This window comes from Dipodomys ordii, unplaced genomic scaffold, assembly GCF_000151885.1.
Source record: "Dipodomys ordii isolate 6190 unplaced genomic scaffold, Dord_2.0 Scaffold15, whole genome shotgun sequence".
Classification (NCBI taxonomy): Eukaryota; Metazoa; Chordata; class Mammalia; order Rodentia; family Heteromyidae; genus Dipodomys; species Dipodomys ordii.
Window position 1 is genome coordinate 8,160,355 of NW_012267231.1, and position 25,487 is coordinate 8,185,841.

A 25,487-nucleotide genomic window follows, 5' to 3' on the forward strand; every position below is an offset into this window, starting at 1 on the left:
CTCTGCCACTTGAGCCACACCTCCACTTCTGGCTTTTTTGCTGGTTAACTAGAGATAAGTTTTGAGGATTTGTCTGACTAGCTGCTTAAGGCCAGTGCCTAATTCTTTTAGCCCTTGAGGATCTCTGGGAAGCACATAGGCACCCAAGAGCTCTAGAAACAAATCCTCAGTTGCCACCTTGGAAGCCCCTTGATGCAGTCCCTTGCAGCCCTGTCAGCAGGGAGGATATGTGGGTGTCCCTACTGCACCTCAGCCTTCAGGGTGAGGAGGATGGTGGGGAGAGCTTTGATGGGTGTTTGATCTTGTTGCCACCAGGCCATCCATGTGTACAATAGACTCACTCGCACGGAACCATCCACCCTGCTCTGTCAATACCATATCTGATGCCAGAAAGGAGACAAGAGGCCCAGGTAACCACTGAGGTGGTGCCATGGTGGCCAGGTGTTTCTCAGCAGAAAGTCTGGGCATCTGGTTTGGTATCAGTCCTAATACTACACTTGCAGACATGCCAGGTACTTCTTTCTGCCAGCCCACTTGGATCAAAGGGACCTGGGCATGTCAGAATGGAAAGGTGCGATAAGAACAAGAGACTTTGTTCTTCCATAAGCCTCGGTGTCCCTGCCCAGTAGGAGATGGGTCTGAGCCTCAGTGTTGAATCAGGAGAACACGGCCTGGGTGACATGTGCTCCGGGCTTAGCTTCCAAGAAGAACCATGCCATGTGTGTGAGCTCAGAGCCACATTGTCTTGCCTCTGTATTATCCAGGGCTGTAAGCATGCACATAGGAGCTCTTCTCCCTAGCCCTCATGCACACACATGCATGCACACATGTGCATGCATGTACACATACACACACACAAACACACATAGAGTTTGGAAATCTTGAGCAGAAGATGTTGGCAATGCTGAGGTAAGGGTCATCACACCTGGTCACAGTGAGAAATGTCATTTGTCCAGGTGTGCATCAAGGAAAAGAAGTTCTAGCTGGACACCAAAAGCTCATGTCTGTAACCCTAGCTACTCAGGAAGCTGAGATCTGGGGATCATAGTTCAAACCCAGATTAGACAGGAAAAGTTCATGAGACTCTTATCTCCAATTAACCACCAAAAAGTCAGAAGCAGATCTGTGGCTCAAGTGATAGATTGCCATCCTTGAGTGAAAGAAGCTAAGGATTGGTTGCTGTTAATGCCTGACTCAAGGCCCTGTGACTGATTGCACTTGTGCATACAGCTGGTATAACTTTTAGCCCTTGATGGTCTCTGAGAAGCAAGCAGGCACGTGAACTCAGGCTTAGGCCCTGAATTCAAGCCATAATGCCAATGCACATGCGCGTGCACATGCACACATGCATGCACACACGTGCACACACACACACAGGAAAAACTGATTTTTTCTGCTCCAAATACCAAAATAGCTGCTATTCAAAGACAGCCTTTTTAGGGTTCACATCACAAATGTAAGTATTTACAAATACTGTGGGGGACAGGCATAGATTCCAGAAGTGGGACAGGGGCCCTGAAGTGGTCTTCTAAGTTGAGATCTTTTGTAACAGACACATCTTGTTGCAGAAAGAGGCTTCCTGGGATTCCATTCTACAAAGAAATGCACTCACGTTTTCCTAACAATGCTCATCCGCCTCGTTGGTCCTTTCCCATCTCCCACTGTTGGTACAGCGGAGGAAAGGGAGCACTTTTATCTTCTCTCAGTGCCACAAGGAGACCAGCTGCACAGTCCTGAGGATCACAGCACTTGCCACTTAGCATCAGAGGGAAGAGTACAAATCGGACACAATCTAAACTGAGAGTCACTCTCTTTCCTCAGTCAATTCTGCCACACAGGTCTTTCCAGACAGGTGTTTAGGAAAAGGTATTTTTTTCTCATATATTCAAAACCGGTAAGTCAAACAAAATAAAGCGTGTTTGTGTCCAGATGTAGCCCCTGAATACCTGGCTGGTTATTTCCAGGTGGGGTATGTGACTTCCGTTCTAATTGCTGCTTCCCTAGCTAGCTCTGAGTGCCTCTCGGGGACCTGTGGTCAGGTCTGCCTTCTCAGGCGACCAGGATCAGGGCAAGACACCAGAATGCAGCCCAAGAGAGGATCCTCTCCTGTCCTGACCACCAGAGCAAGTCTGCACTGCCCACGACTGTGGATTACACTGCAGGCAGGTCAAAATCAAGCTAGTGGGGGGAGGGTCTACTCTGCCTGCACCCTCTCAGATTACACTGAAGACATGTCAGACTAAGTCTGAGTGTAACAGAGGTGTCTGCACTTCCCAAGGCCTGTGTGTTACAGTGCAAATGTGTCAAATGCAGAGACTAGAAAGTTTTGAGTGCAGACTACCTACCTAGCAGAGGAAGCACAGCCCCAGAGAGGGAGAGATGGGAAGGGGTCTCTGTGGGGAGTCTTCAGGATGACAATTGCCCTTGTGCCGTCGGTCATTTGTCACTGTTAACAGTAGATGCTGACCAGGGTAAAGGAACTAAGATACAGACAAGGTTACTCCACCATAGATCCCTCTGGAATTCACATTTTCAGAGAGGGCCAAGTCAACTCAAAAGTGATTTCAGAAGGAAAACACTGGCCCTTGTGAAGAGGCAAGCATTCTCTTTTCTTCCAAGGTCTCCATTTTCCCTCTTCAGACCCTACTCACCCCCTGCCCAGGAAAAGGCCACTACGCCCCACACCCTCTGATCTGCCCTAACCTCCTCCTGAGTTCAATTTCCAAAGCCTTCAAGACACAGAACATGCTTTGTCCACAGTGACATTCCGGAAAGTTCCAGGGGGAGCCTGAGGGGGCCACCCCTCGGGCTCCCTCACAGTTCTGCTCTTCATCAAGGAGCTAAAGAGGTTTGAAACTGGTCAACTAACATCAGGAAACCAACTTCATGACCAAAGTTCACCTAGATGACAGAGCCCTGGGAAACAGCGGAGCCCTGAGGCTTGGGGGAAGAGGCTGCGAAGTGGGAAGCTGTCCAGCTTGCCACTGCCTTGTCACCCCAAGTGGTTCCTCCTACCCCACTGTGGGGAGACTCTACTGCCCAGTTCAGGCTGTATGGGCCTCAACCCCCACCAGACTGATGAAGGCAGGAAACTCTGACCGCCATGCTCAGAGTTCTTGTAGAACCTGTGTTATCAACTCCTGTGATTTCCATGTAGACAGCTCAGCTTGAGGAACCCTCTGCCAAGCATGGCTGAGCTGCCCTGCCTGCCTGGCAGGCTGGGCAGAAGTTAGCCTGCTCATTAGTCCTCTATATCCATCCCTTCCCATGTGAAGCTGCCCTTGCCCTCCAGCTCTGCCCAGCAAAGCTTGAGGGGAGAAAAGCTGTGGGGGCAAAGGTTCAGGGAGAGAAGCAGATGGTTCTTGAACACAGAGTCCCATGACAGGTCTCCTCCTCTTCCAATCAACCTCTGTGGCAGTAAGGCTGAGGCTGACTAATCTGGGCTCCAAGCTTGGTAGGGGACAATGGCCATTATGAACTTGACTTTGAAGACCCCAGCATGGAAGCTTACCATCTCTTCAGGCAATGAAGAGCCATGTATTTGAAGTCCTGCCCGGCCCAACAGTGCCAGGCTAGGATACAAAAGATGGTTTCAGGCTACAAAACTCTCTCCCTCCTAAAGATCTCCCCACACACAGTGCTGACGGAAGAGATGGCTGCCCGCCAAGCCTCCAGCCCCCACCCCCATCCCAGTTTCTATTCTACCCTGAAATGTGACTCTTGTCTTGCAAACTCCAGCCTCATGAAGCTCTGCTGATGTTCTAGTCAGGGGGGGAAATCACTTACTCCATTGGCTTTTGCTCTGATCAGCAAGGCAGCTTGGCCTATCTTCTGGATAATACTTTCACATGTGCAGAGGGGCTCAAACTACAGTGACCAGGCCTCAGTCTTCTGGCCTGCTATCTGCTTGTCTACCCTGAGTAGATCACTCAGATCCATCAATGCCCCAGAGTTGAAACTGCCATGCTCCCTTAGAAGAACCAAGCTCCTTCTGCTCAACCAAAGCAAACACTTCCTTGGAAGAGCAGATAGGAAAGGCAAGGAGAATTGTCTTGAGGTGGGGGAATGCTGGGCTCTGAGGACAGGCCAACACAGCTTCCTTGGCCAGTACAAGATTGCTGCACAAAATGACCCAAAATAACCAATGTAAGGAAAAGGTGGAGGTGTCAGACTCCCTCCCGGACTCAGGCAGGCAGGCCGGCAGAACATCAACCAGCTCCAATTCACTCTGCTCCATGTCCAACCATCCAGGCCAGGCTGAAGTTCTAGATGCTTCCTGGCCAAGCCTGCATAAGCATAACCAAAGTCAGGCACTTGGGGATAACCAGAGCATGTTAACTGAGAGCAGTTGAAGAGCACAAATATAGCCCGAAGGATACCCACAGGGTGCCCAGCCACCCTCATGGATCATTTTCTTCATGGTATCTTCAAAATAATCTCTACACTCTATACAGCCCATCACACACAAGTGTCCAGGGCTCAGGGCCTGCTAAACACTAACAGATCCTCATGTGTAACTTCCTCCAGATGTTGGTGCAGAATTGGAGAAGAAAGCAATCCATGCCAGGGACACCCGGGAGCCAATGCCAAATCCACCAGAGGGAGGGATCTGAGGCCAGCGGTGGCCCTAGAAGAGACCAAAGGAGCGGAAGAACTGGGGTGACATTGTAATGGTCCACAGAAAGCACCAGCTGGGAGGTTCCAATGCTCCAGAGATGAACAGTCTAACCATGCAAGGGGCACCTACATCATCGCATCCATCATGGGTGTGGCCACTGTGTGAGGACCAGGGCCACTGGCACCTAACACTTTTTTCAGGTTCAAAATGAGGAAGGACCGAATTTTGAATGCAAGTTTTTATTGTTCTAGTGATGGCACCTCATGGGTAATAATAATAACTTGGAAGAATCATTTACCAAAATAGACTTGTACGCCCACACGTGCACAAGTATGTGCACGGAAATCTGTCTTTGTAGGAAAAGCAAAGGCCATTGTTTACAGTGCAACCCCCAGACACAGGTGTTCTGGCTGCCTGGGGACCCAATTAGGAAGCCATCACTCTGTCTCCCGGCAGGCAGGGGACAAGAATGATCCTTGGGGGAGGAAGCCAAGAGATTAGTAGCACTGAGAGGTCGGCCTTGGAAGGCAGCCACACAATTTTCCCAGTGTTGAAAACCCTCTTGGCACCAAAAACATTTGTGAAGGTGGAAAACCCTTCCTATCAGAATGCACACGGAGCCCACACATCCTAAAAGGCAAATAACCCACAACAGTCTTTAAATAAAATCCTTCCACGGGGGCAGTTTGAGTGCTTTCTATCTAACTATGGTGGGCTTCATTAGTTCCAGGACTGTGTTACATTAGGGCCTACATTGCTTTACATTTTGAACTGAAGCCATTCATCACAGACGGTGAATTCTCAAAGGCGCACTACTTCTCATCAGATAATCCAATGGCACGTTTAATTGAGGCTTCCATGTATAATGCCTCTTGGCAATGACCCTTGTAGCTAACAACTCCAGCTCATTCTCATTGCTTTTAAAGCATTTCCCAGTGTGTCTGGCCTTCTGGAACTCAGTCACTGAGACTTTACCAAACAGTAATGGCTTTCTTACAGGAATGGCTTATGTCACTCATACACTGGTTGAGCTGGGAAAGGAGAATCCTGGTGAGTTAGTGCTGGTGATCTTTGCTTCTTTCTCCACTGACTAGACCTGCAATTCAGCCATTTTTGTGAAGGTGACAGTAGCCGATCTCTAACTGGGGATTAAGAAGTTCTCTTGGTGGGCACTGGTGACTCAATTCTGAATCCTAGCTATGCTGGAGGCTGAGATCTGAAGTTTGTGGTTCAAAGGTAACCAAAGCAGAAAAGTCTGTGAGACTGTTATCTCCAATTAACCACCAAAAAGCAGGAAATGGAGGTATAGCTCAAGCAATAAGAGTGTTAGACTTGAGCAGAAAAACTAAGGGACAGACCCCGAGTTCAAACACCAGTACTATCTCTCTCTCTCTCTCTCTCACACACACACACACACACACACACACACACACACACACACACACAGAGTCACCCTCTTCCATGGGCAAGATGCCAAGGGCTTCACATCATTTCACACTGCCAGTGGTGTCCACTCCTCAGGGGAGCAGGACAGGTGAAGGTCACCAGTCCAAGGTCACATACTGGTAAGGAACCTATCTGCCCCTAGAAGGTGACTTCTTTAGCTCTTTCTTCTTTGCCCCCATCACCCCTGAAGTCTTAGCTCCTCCTAACTCTTACACACACACACACACACACACACACATACACACACACACACAGGGTGTGTAACACTGGATGTAGAAGAACGCAATTCCTTGGTCCAACACAGTGATTCTTAGCGAATTCCTCTTCCAAGATGAAAACCTCTTGGGGTTGTGACTTTATCTCAAAACTTATGTTTATTTTGGCAATGGGAGCCCCATGGCAAGGCTGCAGTCGGCCGGCCCCTGGGACTCCCCTGGCTGCTTCTCTGCTGCTGTCTCTCTGGGAACCTTTCCACTTAATCAGTGGCTGAGCCAGGGTGGAGAAGGACAGGCCATCCCGCTGCTCCTGACCCTGCCCCTCCCTACCCACCCCCCCCCCACCGCCATGCACAGCTGTTTAGTCCTGTTTAATTTCGTTACCAAGGGGTACAGGAGACAATAGAAAAGATCTGGAGTATTTGGAAGCCAAACAAGACGAAAGAAAAGAGCAGGAAGTGGAGGGAGGAAGCATTATGTTCCACTGGTTTTTGAGAAAAATCTCATAATAATGAATCAAATTATTGAAATGCCATGGGGGGAAAAAGCAGAGAACCCTGGGCTGTACAAGACATCCATGCCATACTTCCCCCAGCAGCAAAGCAAGGGAGAAGGGGCAGACAGAGAGCTGCCTAAAGAGGCAGGGGACTCAATGACGTTCAGTTACTCTCCTATCTACACAGACACAAGCAAGATTCTGTTGGTCAGAAAAGCCATACCCCGGTATCTGCCATAGGAAGGAACTTGAGTTCCAGTGTTTCCCATCTTGGTTTGGGGTTTGTGTGCGTGGTCCTAGGGATTGAACCCAGGGCCTTATGCATACTAGGCAAGTGCTCTACCACTCAGTTACACCCCCACAGCCCATACCATGGCTTTTCGCATGTAGCTGCTGGCACTAAGCTTTGCTAAGTATTCAATTTCAGGTCCCTACCCAGCTCTCTCTCTCTCTCTCTCTCTCTCTCTCTCTCTCTCTCTCTCCCTCTCTCTCTCTCTCTCTCCCTCTCCACCTCTAGAGTTAAGGTTTCCTATCTCTTGGTGCATCAGCCTACCCAGAGCACTTGTGAATGCAGAGAGGGCTGGACAGACTCCCAGAGATCGTAATGCAGAGGGTTCTAGAGGAAGCCAAGGCTGGCATTCTATAACCTTCCTAACTTTTATTGAAGACTGAAGTCTGGAGTGACCTGAGAGCCATCAGCTTCAGGAACCTCTTTTCTCCACCAGCACAGGGGACTCCAGGGTCCTCTCTGTCATTGGCTGGGCAGAGGATTCTGAAACCAGGACAACATGAGGCATTTACAGGAGTTCTAGGTCTTTCTCTGCAGACCCTCACATCCTCTCATAACCACCACAGGAGACAGAATTTCCAACCTCTATTCTGTACATCAGGAAACTGACAAGAACAGACAAGTGGATGGCTTGGGCTCCCACTCCTGGCAGCAGAGCTGGGATTTCAACCAGGCTGTACTCAAACCTACCCGTGCCCCTCTTAAAGACCAACACCAAGTTTACAGAACAACTGCTGCGGTGGTGGAATGTCCAGACTGAATCCAATACCTTGGATGATAGTCAAAATCCTAACGACTACAAAGGTCCCATCACCAGCTCTGTTACCACCTCTAGCCCGGGTCCACTGTTAAAGAGTTCTGCATCCCTGGGATGTGACTTGAAAATCCATGTTACACCGCTTTCTGTCAAAAAGTAAATGTTTAAGACATGCACACAGGAATATAACAAGAGCCACTCTAGAATCATGCCACCCATGCCATCTTTTTAAAATGTAGCAAACCATCACAAGGAAATAAAGGCACTTCAGCCACAAAAACCACCCTAAGTGTGGCTCCTGGGCCAGAAGCATCAGTACCAGGCCAGCTCAGCCCAGATCCCCAAATACAAAGTCACTGGGCAGGACCTTGTGGTCTTCTAAGGAGCTGTCCAGGCGATTTAAACACATGCTCAGCTCGCAAGTTCGTTATTAATGTGGGTTTCCTGTTACCATATTCTGCCGCCACCACAGGGTCCAAGAATGATAGATCCAACTGATCATGGGCTAAAACCTCTGAAACCTTTCCTCCTTTATAAGTTGATTTTCTCAGGCATTTTTGTCACAGCAACTGAAAGTTGACTGACACAATTCCTTGACTAACAGGAGACTTAAGGGGAATGAGAAGTAAGAAGGGACCATTCTTTGTGGGGGGGGAGGTGAAGAAGGCGACCCCCCCTCCAGCAATAAAGGACCTCTCTCCATGATGAAACACCTCTCTCCAGCAGAGAATTACCCTAGAGCTACAGAGGTTAGCATCTTATCCATGCTTGAACATCTAATGAGTCACTAGGCTTTCTGCCCTGCCAGATGTTGTAGAGGGAAAGTGAGTCAGTGTGGTTGGAAGCAAGAAGACAAGGACATAAGCCACTGCTATCGTAGTACACTTCACAAAGAACTTGGGGTAAATCTCATCAGGGTCCAACCCTCAGAGCAGAGGGATAACAAACACTCTTTGGGGAATATGTGCCCCTTCCCCAGCTAATGCATGAGGGAAGACTGTTTTTGAGCTGAAGGCATCTGGGGGAATTGTCTTTGGGGATGAAGTCTGGACCCCCCCCCCAGTCCGGGCCTCCTTGGGACAATCTAATGATAAAATTGATTAGCTTGTCCTCCCTATCTTCCATTAATCTCTCCCCACACTTCATTTACCATCCCATAATTTGTTACCTTACAAATTCTGTCAAGATGGTGAGAAGCTCCTAACGCCCTGTGAGTGACTGAGTCATTTCCATGTGTGCCATGCACATAGTACATTTCCATTTGTTTTTCTCTCGTTAATCTGCAGGACTCTTGTTTCTGTCTGTCTCATTTGCAGAGTGGCCCCAGCCAATGAACTCAGGATGGATAGAAGGAATTAAAACCATCCATGTTTTCCTCCTCAAGTCTAAGACTACGTTTTAATCTTTCAATGAAATGCTCTCAAAATTCAGGCTCTGTGCCTCATTTGACTCCTCCACCTCCACCCCCACCCCCCAAGAGAGGCTGCCTGTCACACTGTGGTGTCACAGTTTTGAGACCTCAAGTATCCAAAGTGTCTTTTCAATACTCATAATACTTTCAGCATTTCTGATCATTGACACGCATACAATCACAACAAAACTCCAATCCTAGTGTCTCAACATATTCTTTTCCCCACCCATTCAGCAGCCAGTGGTTCACACACTGTGCCTGCTAAATCCCTGGATGGACTAAGCTGGTCAGTCAGTGAAGAAAGAGCTTCAAGCATGGTTCAATATAAGTTGAGATGGGGTCAACCTAGACTAGCACACGTCACCTCCACTCCCATTCCATGGCACTGAAAGCAGTCATGTGGCGATTGCTAGGAAGGCTGAGAAATGTAATCACCCCGGGAGGAAAACATGTCAGTGGATATCAGGTGACAGTCTTTACCCTGTTATTCTCCCTCCAGTGAGTTAGTGTCAGACCCTAACCATGACTCAGCCCTGACTCAGCCTTTCCCCAGCCCTGACTCAGCCCTTCCCCAGCCATCACTCAGCCCTTCCCCAGCCCTGACTCAGTCCTTCCCCAGCCCTGACTCAGCCTTTCCCCAGCCATCACTCAGCCCTTCCCCAGCCATGACTCAGCCCTTCCTCAGCCCTGACTCAGCCCTTCCCAGCCATCACTCAGCCCTTCCCTAGCCCTGACTCAGCCCTTCCCTAGCCCTGACTCAGCCCTTCCCCAGCCATCACTCAGCCTTTCCCCAGCCCTGACTCAGCCCTTCCCTAGCCCTGACTCAGCCCTTCCCCAGCCCTGACTCAGCCCTTCCCCAGCCATGATTCAGCCCCTTCCCTAGCCCTGACTCAGCCCTTCCCTAGCCCTGACTCAACCCTTCCCCAGCCATCACTCAGCCCTTCCCCAGCCATGACTCAGCCCTTCCTCAGCCTGACTCAGCCCTTCCCAGCCATGACTCAGCCCTTCCCCAGACATGACTCAGACCTTCCCCAGCCATGACTCAGCCCTTCCCAGCCATGACTCAGCCCTTCCCCAGCCCTTCCCCAGCCATCACTCAGCCCTTCCCCAGCCATGACTCAGCCCTTCCCTAGCCATAATTCAGCCCTTTCCCAACCATGACTCAGCCCTACCCCAACTATGACTCATCTTTCCATATCAGTTGTCAGGAATTTCTGATCCCCACCATCTCTCCCAGTAATTGAAAAGGTTGCTTGAACTGAAGCCATGGATAATAGATCCAGATCTGGTCTCTGCCCTGACATAACCTTCTTGCTCTTTCTGAAGCACTCCCATTTCTTAGCTGAAGAAATTGAGGTTAAAAACTCAGAGCCAACTTTTACTTTCACCAGGAGGAGCGGAGGGTTCTTCAGTTCACTGAACCCACAGAGACCGCAGGAGCCTGATGGCCGGTCTGAGGCGCTCAGGCCACCAGCGTTCTTTCCCAAGCTGCAGCTCTGACTCAGGTCACCCACCCCTGACCTGTGCTTCATTCCCAGCAGCACAATGGCTTCAGTGTGACTGACCCCAGGCCTTTCCACTTCAAGTCCAATGCTTGAGCAGTCACTGGGAAAATCAACTTGTGGCTAGACTAAGGTAGTCATTTTAATGCCAGACACAGATGAGGACTGCTCACAGACCCAAAACATTAAGAGAAATTTCAGTAATTCTCAGCTACTCCAAGAGCCAATCTAGACCTGGACTAGTACCAAAGTAACAGAACCTAGCAACTAAAGAGAGACCTGCAAAGCCCCCACGCTGCCAGGTGCCTGACCTTCAGAACCTTAGGGGACTAATTCAGCTTCAGCCCCACTCCTTACAACGCTCTCTCCCCTCCCCCCTTCTGTACTCTGGGTCCCAACTTCCTCTCCCATCCCACAGAGGCTCTTCCCCTTCCTCCCTGCCCTGCCCAGATCCCACCCCAGAGGTCGCCCCACTCCTCCTTCCAAGGGGGGGAATCCCCTCCTCTGAAGATTATTCTCCAGTCCCAATGTCTGAAAAGAAATGATAAAGAATCAAAGATAAAACTTGAGTTGCTCTGTCATTTATATATATATATATATATATATATATATATATATATATATATAAAACCTGTCGCAAGCTATGCATTACATAAAATTTACCATCTTAATGACTTTAGGTGGACAGTTCAGCGTTGTACAGGGTATGTGCACATCTTGTAAGCCATCCCTACCACCGACCTCCAGAGTTTACATCTTACACAACTGAAACTCTACAGCTATTGGACCAGAACTTCTTCCTCTCATCCCTAGGAACTGCTGTGCAACTTTCTGTCTCTATAAATTTGACTACTCTAGGTACTTCACAAAAGTGGAGTCAGACTGCATTTGCCCTCTGGTGACTGGCTTGTTACAAGACCTTAAAGCCCTCAAGACTCATCCATGAAGCAGTTGTCAGAATTTCCTATTTCTGTTCTGGTTTGGTTTTGGAGTTTGTTGTTGTTGTTGTTGTTGTTTTAGAACTACAAGGTCTGAGCACAGGGCCCTGTGCTTGACGAGTAGGTACCCTACTGCTGAGCCATGCTTCCAGCTCATTATAGGACTGAGTAATAGTCTACTGGATGAGAATACCACATTTTGTTTATCCATTCATCCATTCATTCATTCTGGATATGTGGTGTTTCCACCTCTGGGCTACTGAAAATAATGCCATTACAAACATGAGTATGTAAATTTCATTTATGTTTTCGTTCATTCTAGTCACTATCGTCAAGCCATGTATAGGGCCACCATAAGAAATGAAGGGAGGAAACTCCCTAGGACCACCTACCCTGTTGTTAGTTCTCCTTGGACAAAACAGCCCCTGCGGTCTTCTATAACCAGACTCACTCTGACATCCAAGTTGAGTGGCATTTCTATCAATGTTTAAAGCCACATCTGGGAGGGAAGGAACTAGTATACTGAAGAATATATATTTTGCTTTCCCAGCAAGTTTATTAGCAGGGAAATCCAAGCTGGATTTGTGAGACACAATGCCCTAAAATCGACTGGAGGGTACTTTGCTAGTAAGTCTTTTAAGTAGATGGTATATATTTTTTGTAAGTACAATAATGTAGCTGGCCAAAGTCGGCACCCTCATGGCTAGGTACCTGCAAATGGGATTTTTCAAATTGAAAGCTTTCATAAAACCTTTCAAGAAAGCACAGAAGATGGAAGCATAAATACTAGTACAGTAACAGGCAAAAGGGTAAGTATGCTAGAGACCAGTGGCTGTCCAATTTGGTACAACTATTATGTCATTAAATGTTAAAAAAAAAAAAGGCTTCAGCTATGATAGGCAAAATTGGAAATGCTTTTAGTATTTTTTCTAGTAACAAAATATTCTCTTCCTGTACCCCCAAAAAGTAGCTTCCATTTGAAACTTATGGGAAATCAAGGGCAGGGCCAAGAGAAAATGGAAAAAAAAAGAAAAAGAAAGGAAGGGAGAGTTGGGGAACAGGGTGGGGAAGAGAAGGGAGGAAAGAGTTCCGGTGTTAGAATCAGGGCTTTTAGGTGAGAAAGTGACCAGTCTCATGCCAGGTTTGTAGAGGAGCAGGTATTCTGGCTATAGGGTTGTCTTAGGCCACTCAGTGAGGAACATCTGCACACAAGAACACAACACACCATTTTCTGTCTCGTGATAACAGCTGTGGCACTCAACAAGAATCCTCTTTTGCCTGTGGATAAAGACACTTGGAACCAAATTCATTCGTGTCCACTGCTGTGGACACAAAAGCCTGGTGGCTCTACCTCCTCTTTGTCTAAAAGCCTCTACCAGAAGCAACTTCAAAACTTTTCAGAAAAAAATATATAACCAAAAACAAAAACAAGTCAAATAGAGTCAACCAAATATTTTCCCAAAGAGGCAACAGAAAACACTGAACTAGTTTGGAGACAGATCTTTCAGGATCTATCAGCACTTTGGGGCATTATTTGAACTCTAAACTTACCAACGGTGTCACAAGGTTCGTCTTTATGAACGCAGAAATCTGTCCTAAGAACAAAACAAAAAAATCATAGGCAAGAGGGACTCCAAAAACGGGGCTGGGGGAGGAACACCTTAATTTACTCTGGTTAGTTATCAGCACCATTTTAGCTGTCATAGGTCACAGTAATGCATCACAAGTAACAACGTTTGCCAAGAGTCACCCATCCATTGCTGAGGGGCAAGAGCTCCACTTACAGCTCAACTATTCCATAACCTAACTGTAAGGAGGTCAGGACACTTCCAATAGCTGAAAAAGAAATTTTGGAGTATTTTTTTTTCAAGGCATTGCTCAAAGACAATTATCAGCCAATACCATCACCCTGTAGTGGCTTCTCTAGCAAGCTATACTACACGGGCAGTATCTCCTTTTAAATATAGTCATGACCAAGAATTACATTCATAAGAAGTCAACAGAAAGTCCTTTTTAAAAGTCATATTCTTAGCCAACACTGGTGGCTGTAATGCCTGTAATCCTAGTTAAAGAGACTGAGATCTGAGGATCATGGTTTGAGGCCAGCCTGGGTAAGGAAAGTCCATGAGACTCTTATCACCAACTAACTACCCAAAAAGGGGAGCCTGTAGCTCAATTGGGAGCCTTGAAAGAAAAAAAAAAGCTAAGGGGCAGCGTCCAGATCCTGAATTCAAGCCCAGGTACCACCCCAAAAAAGGTAAAATATATAGGATATAAAATGTACCAATGTACCATATACTGTCAGTTGCATTAACTGCATTCACACTGTCCTGCAACTGCTCTCCCAACATCTCTAAAACTCAGCTCTCTGTTTTCTTCCCCTCCCCTGGCCCCCTGTGACCAGCCTTCTGCTGTACGTCTATGAACATTACTCCAGATGCCTTGAATTAAGTAGCATCATTCAAGTGTTGTCTTCTTGTGACTGCCATATTTCACTCCAAGTTCACCGTTTTGTAGACTGTGTATTTTTAAATGCCTCCAGGTACCAGGTAATAATCTTGCACTGTCTGAGTTGATTTTATTTACTTGCTCCTGTGGCTGGCCACATGGAAACTTCCATGACTATAGATGGACATATGTCCCCTCATGTCCCTGATTGTGGGGTGGCTGTATCACATGAGCTCTCAATGGTTTGTTTGGGATGTGTGTGTGTGTGTGTGTGTGTGTGTGTGTGTGTGTGTGTGTGTGTGTGTGTGTGTGTTGGAACTGGGGTTTGAACTGAGGCACCCAAGACTCTGGCTTGGCTTTTTTTGCTAAGGCTGGCATTCTACCATTTGAGCCACACTTCCACTTTCAGCTTTTTTGGTAATTAATTGGAGATTAAGAGCCTCAAGAATTTGTTTGAAGCCCAGGCTGGCTTCAAACCAAAATCCTTAGATCTCAGCCTCCTGAGTAGTTAGAACTACAGGCGTGAGCCACAGGGTACCCCACTAGTATTTTCTTTAATGCAGGGAAGGAGATGAATTCCTTGAAAATTGGTGGCCTAGAATTAGATCATCCCTACTTTTCTAAGATTAATAGGAATAAGAACAGTAAATACTATATTCTAAGCACTAGGATGAGTTCTCACATGCTACTGCTCATTTAATTCTCAGCCCCACTGGGTAAGAAACCTTGAAGCCCCACAGGTAGGTAAAGACTTTGTGTCCAAGCCGGAATTCCTAACACCACTCTCTCAAAAGATAAATGTCCATGTTTACCTGGTGACAAATACAGCAGCGTCCACAGGGGGCGTGTCATCCTTTCCTCCTGGGACCTGGTTGTTGCCCAGGTACCTCGCGCCTCCATATTCCTCATTCTGCCAGTGACAGAAGCTCTCCAGGGATCGCTCGCCATGGTGCCCAATGTTCAACTTGGCCTGAGAGACACAGAGGGGGACGGTGAGGGAAGCAGACGGCTCGGAGAAGCCCGAGTTCCCATCCTGACCACTGTGTGGAAGGATGAAGATGGCTTCTCACAGGCAGCATTTGAGGAGTTGCTGCCTGAGGTTAGAAGGCTAACAGTCTTCACCTGAAGACTGTTACTGAGGACCAGTCAGTCCTTCTCTGATAACAGAGCAATGGACCAAACCCAGCTACATTTCCTCAATCTCCTGCCAAGGGTACCTTGGCTCCTCCCTCCATAGCCACAAAACAATGCAATGGGGGCACAGGGTCCAGGAAGGAAGCCATGCTTTCAAAGCCCTCCTTAAGCTCTGCATGCAGGGAAGCTGGACACAAATGTTCGAGGGCAGAGGGCATGTGCCCGAGCTCAGGGCTCCCTCAAGATTCTCAACCTCCTGCACACACCACGGTTCCAGAACTATCTGCTCTGCTCTTACACACTCAGCACAGACAAAGCCAGGAGGGGGAACTACGCATACAGGCCCCAAGACCCCTCCTCAGCACTCGACAACAACGGAAGCTTTTGAGAGCTTTCGGTGCGGCCAGGATGGTGGGCTTACAGGTCGTTGCCGGAGCAGAACAAGCTTGGTAACTTGAATGTTGATTTTGATTCCAAGACTCTGGTGCTGAAACATATTGTAAACCTATGGTGAGAGAGAGAAAAATATACAATTAAAAACTATCCAGTGGTATTTTGGATGGAGATTGGGAACAGAGAAACAATACTAGGTTAAAAAAAAACACTAAGGATATCTGTGGGCAGAATCATATTGTAATGACCCACCAATTGTAATATTAATGTTAAGAAAATACTAAGAATAGGGGAAACTGTATGAGAATTCTCCATCTATCTGCTCCATTTTTCTGGAAATCTAAACTATTCTGAAATACTATTAACAAAAACAGCACATTAAAATTAGTATTAGAATGTAGCTGGAGTTCTTGTTGTACTAGAAAAACTAAAAAATAGTAAATGTACGTATTTAACTTTCAGTACCCATGGGGAAGGTCTTATTGGAACAAACAACCAAAAAAACCCCAAAACAAAAGTAACCACCCATATGAGAAATAAAACCCAGGTTTTATTTAAAAGTTTTTGAGATCAAGGAACTGTTAAAATTCCCCCAGAATTATGAGACTAAAAATGGTAGAGTCATAGAAACTGTGAAATTATGTTTATTCTCCCTGTCTTTCCATCTCTCTCTCTCCTCCCCTTCCCCAAAAAGGTAAGCTGAAAGTTCGTTAATTGGTCTTATAAGCCACCTGTGTGAGACAGGTGATTTTTGGAAAAGAAGAAATGGATCTTAGATGATCCTGGCAGAAACTCCCACACTCCCCATCAGAGAGTCAGCCATCATGTGCCAGTGGTGACATCTCTAACCATCACTACCATCTTCACTGGGGGAAAAGCTCAAGGGGATAAATCCATCAGGTCAACAATGACCTGATTCAAACCTGGGTTTTGACTAGCCAAAGCACCTACCTCCTCATTCATTCTCTGAAGTCCTTATGCTAACCAAAGAGTGCCACTAAGATAAATCACCGTCACAGCAAAACATGTTCTTCTCAGTTGTGCCCTTGTGACAGTGTGGTTATTAGTGTTGGTTGATAAAGGTCAGACCCCAGGGTGGTGATATTGGGAGGTGGTAGGAACTTTCAGAAGAAACCTAATGGAGGCAGCTAAGAGACCCCCCCACTTGCTCACTCATTTCTTGGCTCATGACATAATCACTTTCTTCGATGCTCTGCTCTTGCCATACCATCTGGTGCCTTCAACTAGAGTCTGACTCAATGAATCTGCCCGATCTTGGCCTTCAACTTCCAAAACTTTTAACTCAATAAAACTTTTTATAAGCTACTTGCTTTGGGTATTTTGTGACAGTAACATAAAACTAATACATGTCACTTGTTGGCAGAATTTACTGTTAGCAAGCCCTCAACATCAAGAAGGCTTAGGAAATACGTCCAAAGGGGACAGAAAAAAGAAAACTCAAATAAGATAGAACATAAGCAATGAAAGCCTGTTGGATTGAGGATCTGGGGCACAACAGCTTTCCTGAGTTCCTGTTCTGAAATACAGACAACTCAGGGCTCAAGAGGTTCATTGGGAAGTTGCTCAAATGGTAGTGACAGGATATGGAGGAAGAGGAATGAGACTTGGAATGTTCTACTTGAGTTTTACTCATAGACATTAATCCACAAGGGAGAATTTTCCACCAAAGGCATTAAACTTTCTCCTGTTGGTACCCTGCTCCCACTACCAATACAGCAACTGGGAAAGGAATGGCCACTCTGGGCTGGGGATCTAGGGCCAGCTCCAAGTGGAGATGGAGGAGGACTCTGAGTAGCTAGCCTGCAGGACAGGCATAGCCTTGAAGCATCTCTGTGACAACAAAGTAGCTGGGTTACAGCTTGGATTTCCCTCTTTGAACACTGTGATTGAGGCTTAATAAGGATCCATCTTTATGGGAGTTAATATTCATAGCCTTGAGGAAAAAAAAAAGAACACATTCGCTTGGTGTGATCTCACTTTCTTGTCTCCAAATTTCCTCTCCTCAAGAGTTACATACAATTCTTTTTAAATACTGGATTAACCTATGGCCAATTCTGAAGTCATGGTTTTCTTATCTCCTATGTCAGAGGAAGGCGGAACACACACAGATTTGATTTTATTTTGCTTGCTTTGATATTTCTAGAACCACCCAATGGCTCCAGTTCAAATATTTAACATGATGAGTGGGCCCAAACTGGCAAATTCCACTTCCAAACTCAAAAATTCAAAAGAATGGAGAAGTCAGGAGGGAGAAAATTCAAGCTACACAAGGGTTTTGGTAGAAAGCTAGACTGTGTGGCGGGGCTGGAAACAGCAAAAGGCCCCAGGTACAAATCCCAACACCTATAAAAATAAAAAAATAAAGCAACTAAAAAATGCCTGGAATACCCACCCTATTTGAATATTAAAGATGGTAAGATTATTGTAGATTTAAAGAAATTACATCACAGTCAGGCACGGGTGGCTAACGCCTATAATCCTAGTTACTCAGGACACTGAGACCTGAGGATTACAGTTTGATGCCAACCAGCCTTGACAGAAAAAAATCTGGAGACTTTTATTTTCAATTAACTAGCAAAAAGCTACAAGTGGAGGTATGACTCACATGGTAGAGCACCAGCCTTGAGCAAAAAAGCTAAGGGACAGTGCCCAGGCCCTGAGTTCAAGCATAAATAAAGAATAAATAAATAAAATGCTACTCAGTTTTCTGTGATGCCTAAGTGGTCACATCTAAAGTTTTTTGTTGTTGTTGTTGCTTGTTTTTATGGGGTTTTTTGTTTGTTTTTGTCGGTTTTGGGGTTTGAACTCTGGGCCTGGGCGCTGTCCCTGAGCTCTTCAGCTCAAGGCTAGCACTCTACCACTTGAGCCACAGAACTGCTTCCGGTTTTGTGGTGCTTAACTGGCGACATTCCTGCCCAGGCTGGCTTTGAACTGAGATCCTAGCTTCCTGAGTAGCTAGGATTACAGGTGTGAGCCACTGGCACCCGGCATAACTAAACTTTTAAAAGCATCCTCTCTCAATAAACACTGTCCAGCAAGCCTGCAGGAAGGAAACTCCCATCAGAGAGCAGGTCTAGGAGCCTGGCCCCATGGGTAAGCTGCTATGTGCCGCCCTCTCTCTGACAAAGCTCTTCAGCACACAGGGTGAGGCGGTGTGGGTGCACGGGGGGTCCTGAGGCCCCTCTGCCAGGCCAGACGAGCCATACCACCTCTCACCACTGCTGTAAGGCATAAGAAACAAATCTCAAAGCTGTGTGACCCAAGCCCCCTTTCCCCGTAGGAAGTCATGCGCAAGGGACATCCTGGAGGCAGAAGCCACACAGTGTCCCAGAGACACCTTCTTGAGCAAGGAACAGTACAGTAGGCATCTGGAAAATTCTCTCCAGTACCCAGCTCTGGCTGCCTTGGTCATATTTCTGTGGCATCTTGGGTGTGGAGCAGGCAGACCAACTGCTGAATGTGTACTAGGGCTCTCAGCGGGGAGATGCGGGGAAAGGGCAGCACAACAGACAGGGACCAGAGAAGGAGCCAAGTGGTGGGGACAGGAGGGGAGGAGCTGTTCACCTGGATAGGCAGGACTTTCCTAAGGACACCACCTACCTGTGTGACCCAGAGCCTGTCAAGGGGTGGCCAGAAGCTCCCAGGTTCCCAAACAGGAAGGGCAACATTCCTGTACAGGCACAGTGCCTGGGGGAGGGGGGTCCCCAGCACCATTGGAAATGCACACATCAGACCCTCTGAATAAACAAGTCTGGGGTTGCAACACCCACTGGAATATAAGAAACCGGTATGTACCCTAATACTATACTACTCTCAGGGTTCACCAGAGAGAGACTTATTGTCTGTTTCATATGCTAATTGAGTGGAATCCATGACGCTTTTCCTCTAAACAGAGCCTGCCTGGCACTTCCAGGGTTTTCATTCCACAGCATGGTTGTCAAGGAAGCTGAGAACGACCCTAGTCTGTTGAGTGGTCCTGTTTTCCAAGCTCACGGCCCAAACCCAGGCTTTCCACTGTCTGCAACACCTGTCTCCATCTGCAGTTTTCTTCCTTAAAACACTCCTGCTGTGGCCAGGCACCAGAGGCTCATGCCTGAAAATCCTTAGTTGCTCAGGAGGCTTCGATCTGAAGATCAAGCATCAAAACCAGCCTGGGTAGGAAAGTCTATGAGATGCTAATCTCCAATTAACCACCAAAAAGCTGGAAGTGGTGCTGTGGCTCAAGTGGTAGAGTGCCTGCCACGAACAAAAAAGCTGAAGGACAGTGCCCAGGCCCTAAGTTCAAGCCCCAGAGCTATCTAGTCCAAGACAGTGGCCATCAGCCCAGAGAGGAGAAGGAGAGCAATGCAAGTCCACACGGGAGCTCTGGGCTAGAGTCCTTACCTCTGTCATGCACACACTGTCACCACCACACACACGCGCACACACACACACACACACACACACACACACACACACACACACACACAGAGCCACCGTTTCCTTCCTTATAAAATTCAAATGAGAAAATCTAGTGGGGATGGTGAGGGCTGTGGCAGAGGTGCAAAGCAGCATCTTAAACTCAGGGCTGGGCATCTTGAGCACCCCTTTCTTTCCTTCCTCATTCCCTCAGGTGGTCCACCAGGCCCCTGGGCGATGCTGACATGGGACGCACAATCGGCACAGGGTTGCCCCCCCATTGTGGGGGACAAAGCGTGAGCCTACCTGGGTTGTACCCAGGGGAGCAGGAAGGCAGAAGAGCATGCACACCGGCCCCTGCCACCGAAGGCCAGATATGTCAGAAAGATGGTGGTACCTGGCCTTGCAAGACTCCGTTCCCAGCCAGAAGGGCTGGGAGACCCGGCTGCCTTCATCCTAGAGAGGGAGCCATATGCGGCCGTCCTGCTCCTGTTTGCCCAGTTGTGGGGGCGGGTCCAATGTCAGGGCCACAATCCAGGGCCCATTCCCTGGCCAGCCCCTTCCGGCTGTGCCATTGTCTCCTCTGGAACCACCCCAAGCAAGAGAGAAATCTTTGGATGTCCTAACTCTGGATTTAGGGGATTGAAGGAGGGTGGCTGCCGGTCACCTGCTTTTCCAGGTCTAGAAGGGAGGGAGATGTCACTGGGGTGAGGAGATGGGGTCCAGAGGCCCTGCTTGCATTCACATTTGGCCTTGGTCAGCCCAGAAATCCCAAGCACATGAAGCTGTGGGGCTGTGTCCTGGGCCTGCGTCACATATACAGTGGTAACCCCACACCCAGTGTACTGTGGGTGGCCCAACTCTGCCCACAGCGGCAGGACCTGGAGGCCGTGGGGCTTGCTGTCCTCTCCTGCAGTCCCCACAGCCCACATGGGGTGGAAGGTGCAGGGAATGTTGTGGACCATCTTCTGCTCCTCCCTCCACTGTGATGAAAGGCCTCTGTGTGCCCAGGTAAGTACTAAAGCAACTATCCAGGTCGAGGCTTTGGTGGATGTGACGAATGTTTATTCTGTGCACTTAAGCCCTGCATAGTTTAACTGCAATGGAGGAGGCTGGTGGCAGAACCAGCCCTACCCTTCCTTGCTCCCCTTCCCTCCCCTCCCCTAGCTCTCCCGTGGGCTTCCTCTGGAAAGAAAGAGCAGCCCATCGTCAGCCAGCGGCCAGGAAGACCTGGGCTTATACAAATGAAGAACACCAGAACAGTTGAGAAACCAGGGTCCAATACCATTATAAGTTAACCAAAAGCTGAGCTCAGCAGCTCACACCTGTAATCCCAGCCACTACAAAAGCAGCGCTGGCGAAGGATGACAGTTTAAGGCCACCCTGGGCAAAAAGTTTACAAGATTTCACCTCAGTTAGTAGCTAGGTACAGTGACATGCACCTCTCATCCCAGTACATGGGAGGCTGAGATGGGAAGGAATGAAATTCCAGGTCAGCCCAGGCAAAATGTTTGTGAGGCCTCAGCTCAACAGAAAGAGCTGGGCCTGTGGAGGCTCACGCCTCCACAGTGGGAAACAAATAGGAGGACCAAGGACTAGGCCATCCTAGTCAAACAATGGAGCCCTGTTTTAAAAAGAACCAGATACAAAAGGGCTGAAGGTACAGCTCAAGCAGTAGAGCTCTGAGTCCAAACCCCAGCACCACCCAAAGAAAAAAATAAAGCTATTAACAAAAGCTATTTTGTGGATGTATACCCCCAAACAATTTGGAAGCCTGGATTCAAACAGATATTCCCACACCCGTGTTCATAGCACCATCTTCCCAACTAGTTGTCTCGATCTGTTTTGCACTACTCTAACTGTACACCACAGCATGGGTCATTTATACAGAATATAAGTTTAACCAGGCCAGGAGCTAGTGTAGCATCAGCCTGGCCTGGGTGAGGGCCAGTGATGGTGTCACATGGAGAGACACAGAGGCTTAGTAGCTCAGGTCTCTTCCAGGTTTTATTTTCTTTTGTCAGTTGTGGGGTGGTGCTTGAACTCAGAGCCTGGATGCTTTCCCTAAGCACTTTTTGCTCAGGGCTAGTGCTCTACCACTTTGAGCCCAGCATCATTTCCATCCGGTTTTCTGGTGGAGACAAAGAGTAAGGTCTCATGGAAAGCCAGGCACCGGTGGCTCATGCCTGTAATCGTAGCTACTCAGGAGGCTGAGATCTGAGGATCTCAGTTCAAAGACAGCCCAGGCAGGAAAATCCGTGAAACCCTTATCTCCAATAAACTACCAGAAAAACGGAAGTGGCGCTGCAGCTCAAGTGGTAGAATGCTAGCCTTGAGCTGAAGAGCTGAGGGACAGCACTCAGGCCCAGAGCTCAAGCCCCACGACTGACAGAAAAAAAAAAAAAGAGTCTCATGGACTTTCCAGCCCAGGCTGGCTTTGAAATGTGATCCTCAGATCTCAGCCTCCTGAGTAGCTAGGATTACAAGTATGAGCCGCCAGGTGCTGGCTCTTCCAGTTCTTATACCATGATGGTGGCTCCACCCATGTGGCTTCCTCATCTTCCAAAAAACATCCACAGATGAACTTGCGGGTTTAACTTCCAGCACCTGAATCATGAAGAACCAACATTCAAACCCCAGCATCACCCAGAAGATAGAAGGAACCTAATGGTATGCACTGATGTCCCAGTACAACAAAGCATGATGCCTGAAATATTACTCACCCTTCAAAAGGAAGACAATACTGACATAGGTCACACCATGAGTAAACCTTGAGGACTGTATGGCAGGAAATCAGCCAGCCACAACAAAAGACAACTACTGCTTGAGGTGTCTAAGTACCCACATTCATGGGCAGGAAGTGGAATGGTGGTTGCCATGGCAGCACTTCCTGTCTGGCTCAGCTTTGCCCTTGCACAAAGCTAGAATACTGTAGGATAGTCCCTGGCTGACCCCTGCAGGTATTTCCCTGGGAACAGGGACATGCTGGGGCTGTTTTCTGGGCGTTGGTATCCCCAACCCCACTCACCATGTTCATGACAGTGAGGATGAACCTCTGGGCGGCCTCCGGCCCATGATATTGCACCATGTTGGCATCTGCCACCACCAGCGTCTCCACCGTGTGCTCCTGTGTGAGTCTGATGGCGTTCCTCCGCTCCCGCCAGTCCCTCGACGGTGGCCTGTCCTTTCCCGGCTTCTTTTCTAGAAAATGATGGAGACGTTTGTGCGATCTTGGTGCTTTTCACCAAACATTCTGCAGGAGGCCTTCCAGGAGCCTTCCCAAGAGAGCCAAGCTCTGACCCGAGCCAGCTAAGACTGGCACCCAGGGAAAGGGCGCAGGAGGCCAGATAGGGCTCCCTGCCACTGTTCATCCTCCCAGTCAAGAGAAAAACAGGACTCACACAGACTATACCCTCCAGAAGCACACAGCCAGGGGGCTGGAGAGAAGAAGCCCGCCCAGGGAAGAAAGGGGCTCCTCCCTTCCCCCACACAACTCCTCCCCTCCCCTAGAACAACTGGAACAGTGCAGCCCCATCCCTGGGGAGGCTGACCAACCAGCACCCATGCTTAGAGTCACCGGTGAAGAAACATTCATTGGCACACAGAAAAGCAGGAATGGAAAAACACTGAAATACAAAAGGAGTACAAAGAAAATAACAGAATGATTTTTTTTAAAAACATGGCACTGATCCAGGCTAAGTTGTGAATTTGTTCTTTCCTCCTCTTAGGGAGGGGGATTCAGTGTGTGTGTGTGTGTGTGTGTGTGTGTGTGTGTGTGTGTGTGTGTGTGTGTGTGTGTGTGTGTGTGTGTGTGTGTGTGTGTACATGTGTACATGATGGATGGATGGATGTGTGTACATGTGTGCATATGATTCTCAATCATACCAGATCATAAAATGTTTACTGCTGTGAACTGTTGAGGCCTAAATACTAATTAGAAAGTTTGCATGTCCCCTGAATCCAACAGTGAGCACAGATACTAACACCGCAGGAGCTGCACCACCCTGCCGCACCGCCCACCACCCTGCTGCACGGCCCTGGTGTCTGCCATAGGCACAGGTCCTGTGGACGAGAAGAGTGTAACTGCGTCTCTTAAAGCCACCTACTGTCATGCAAGGGTAAATTAGAACTAATATAAGAATATAATTGCAAGGTGAACGCCAGTGGCTCACATCTATAAACCTAGCTGCTCAGAAGGTTGAGATCTGAGGAACACAGTTTGAAGCCAGCTGGGTCAGGAAAATCCACATGACTTTTATATACAATCAATCAGAAAAGTGGAAGTGGCGCTGAGGCTCAAAGTGGTAGAGCACTATCCTTGAGTGAAAAAGAGCTCAGGGACAGTGCCAGGCCCTGAGTTCAAGCTCTCAGACTAGAAAAGAAGAGGAGAGGGGAGGGGAAGGAAAGGGAGGGGGGAGGTAGGGGGAGGGAGGGAGAGAGGAAGAGAGGAGAGAAGGGGAAAGAAAGAAGGAATAGGGGGAAAGAAGGGAGGGAGGAAGGGGAAAGAGAGAGAAAGAGAGAGAAGAAAAGGAGTTGTTAGCAAAGGATCCATAGCTTACACCTGAAATCCTAGTGACTCAAGAGGCTGAGATATGGAGGATCATAGTTCAAAGCCAGCTAGGGCCAAAAATCTGTAAGACCAAAATACCCAATAAAAAGCAGGGCTGGAGGTGTGGCCCGAGGGGGTATTACTGAGCAAGCAAGGCTGAGTCCAAGACCCTGAGTTTAAAACCCAGTACTGGCAAAAGAAAGGAAGCAAAGGAAGTGAAGAAAGGAAGCAAAGAGGGAAGGGGAAGGAGGAAAGGGGAAAAGGAAAAACAGAATGAAGGCAAAGCAGAAAAGGAGAGGAAGGAAGAAAAGGAAGGAAAGAGGGAGGGAAGGAAGAGGGGAGGAGGAAGAAGAGAAGGAAGGAAGGGAGAGAGTAAGGAAGGGAAGGAGGGAAGGGAGAGAGGAAGGGAGGGAGGGAGGGAGGGGGCAGACAGCTCCATAATGCCTGGAGAATGTCTATATCTTGCTGGGAATCTGGTTGTAAATCCCAACACCGGAGGATGGGCATTTAGCTGTCAGATGATTAAATTCAGGGGCAGATATTAAACATGATGGTGCACGAAGTCTGCTGCTTAAACCACAAAGCTTGGGTGGCTTTCTGCACAGGTAAGAAATAGGAAAGCCACATGCTTCTCCTCGGGCTGGAAAGCTGAGTGTGGGTCGCTCTCCCTGTGAAAGGTGCCAGCTGCTGCCACCTGGGACTTCCTGGCCCCTCCAGGCGCTCCCCATTGGCTACACCAAGCCCAGCCAGGGCACCGCAGCCCCTGCCCAGTGTGCCTGGTTACCAGTTACCTGCCTGCTTCAACTCAGAAGCCACAGGTGCCATGGAACTCCCACCAGGGGTTGGGCCAGAGACACACCCGCCTGGACCCC

At 48.2% G+C, this 25,487-nt stretch overlaps 1 protein-coding gene across 1 annotated transcript in view; it reads right to left on the reverse strand.

Moving 5' to 3' along the window:
• Adamts17 (ADAM metallopeptidase with thrombospondin type 1 motif, 17) overlaps positions 1-25,487 on the reverse strand; it is a 145,138-nt gene that overhangs the window by 93,432 nt on the left and 26,219 nt on the right. Inside the window, exons 4-7 of the mRNA XM_013011892.1 lie at positions 23,095-23,267; positions 15,676-15,759; positions 14,933-15,090; positions 13,224-13,267 (exon numbers count right to left, since the gene is read on the reverse strand). Of these exons, the coding sequence (XP_012867346.1) occupies positions 13,224-13,267; positions 14,933-15,090; positions 15,676-15,759; positions 23,095-23,267 (459 nt within the window). The remainder of the gene's footprint in view (positions 1-13,223; positions 13,268-14,932; positions 15,091-15,675; positions 15,760-23,094; positions 23,268-25,487) is intronic.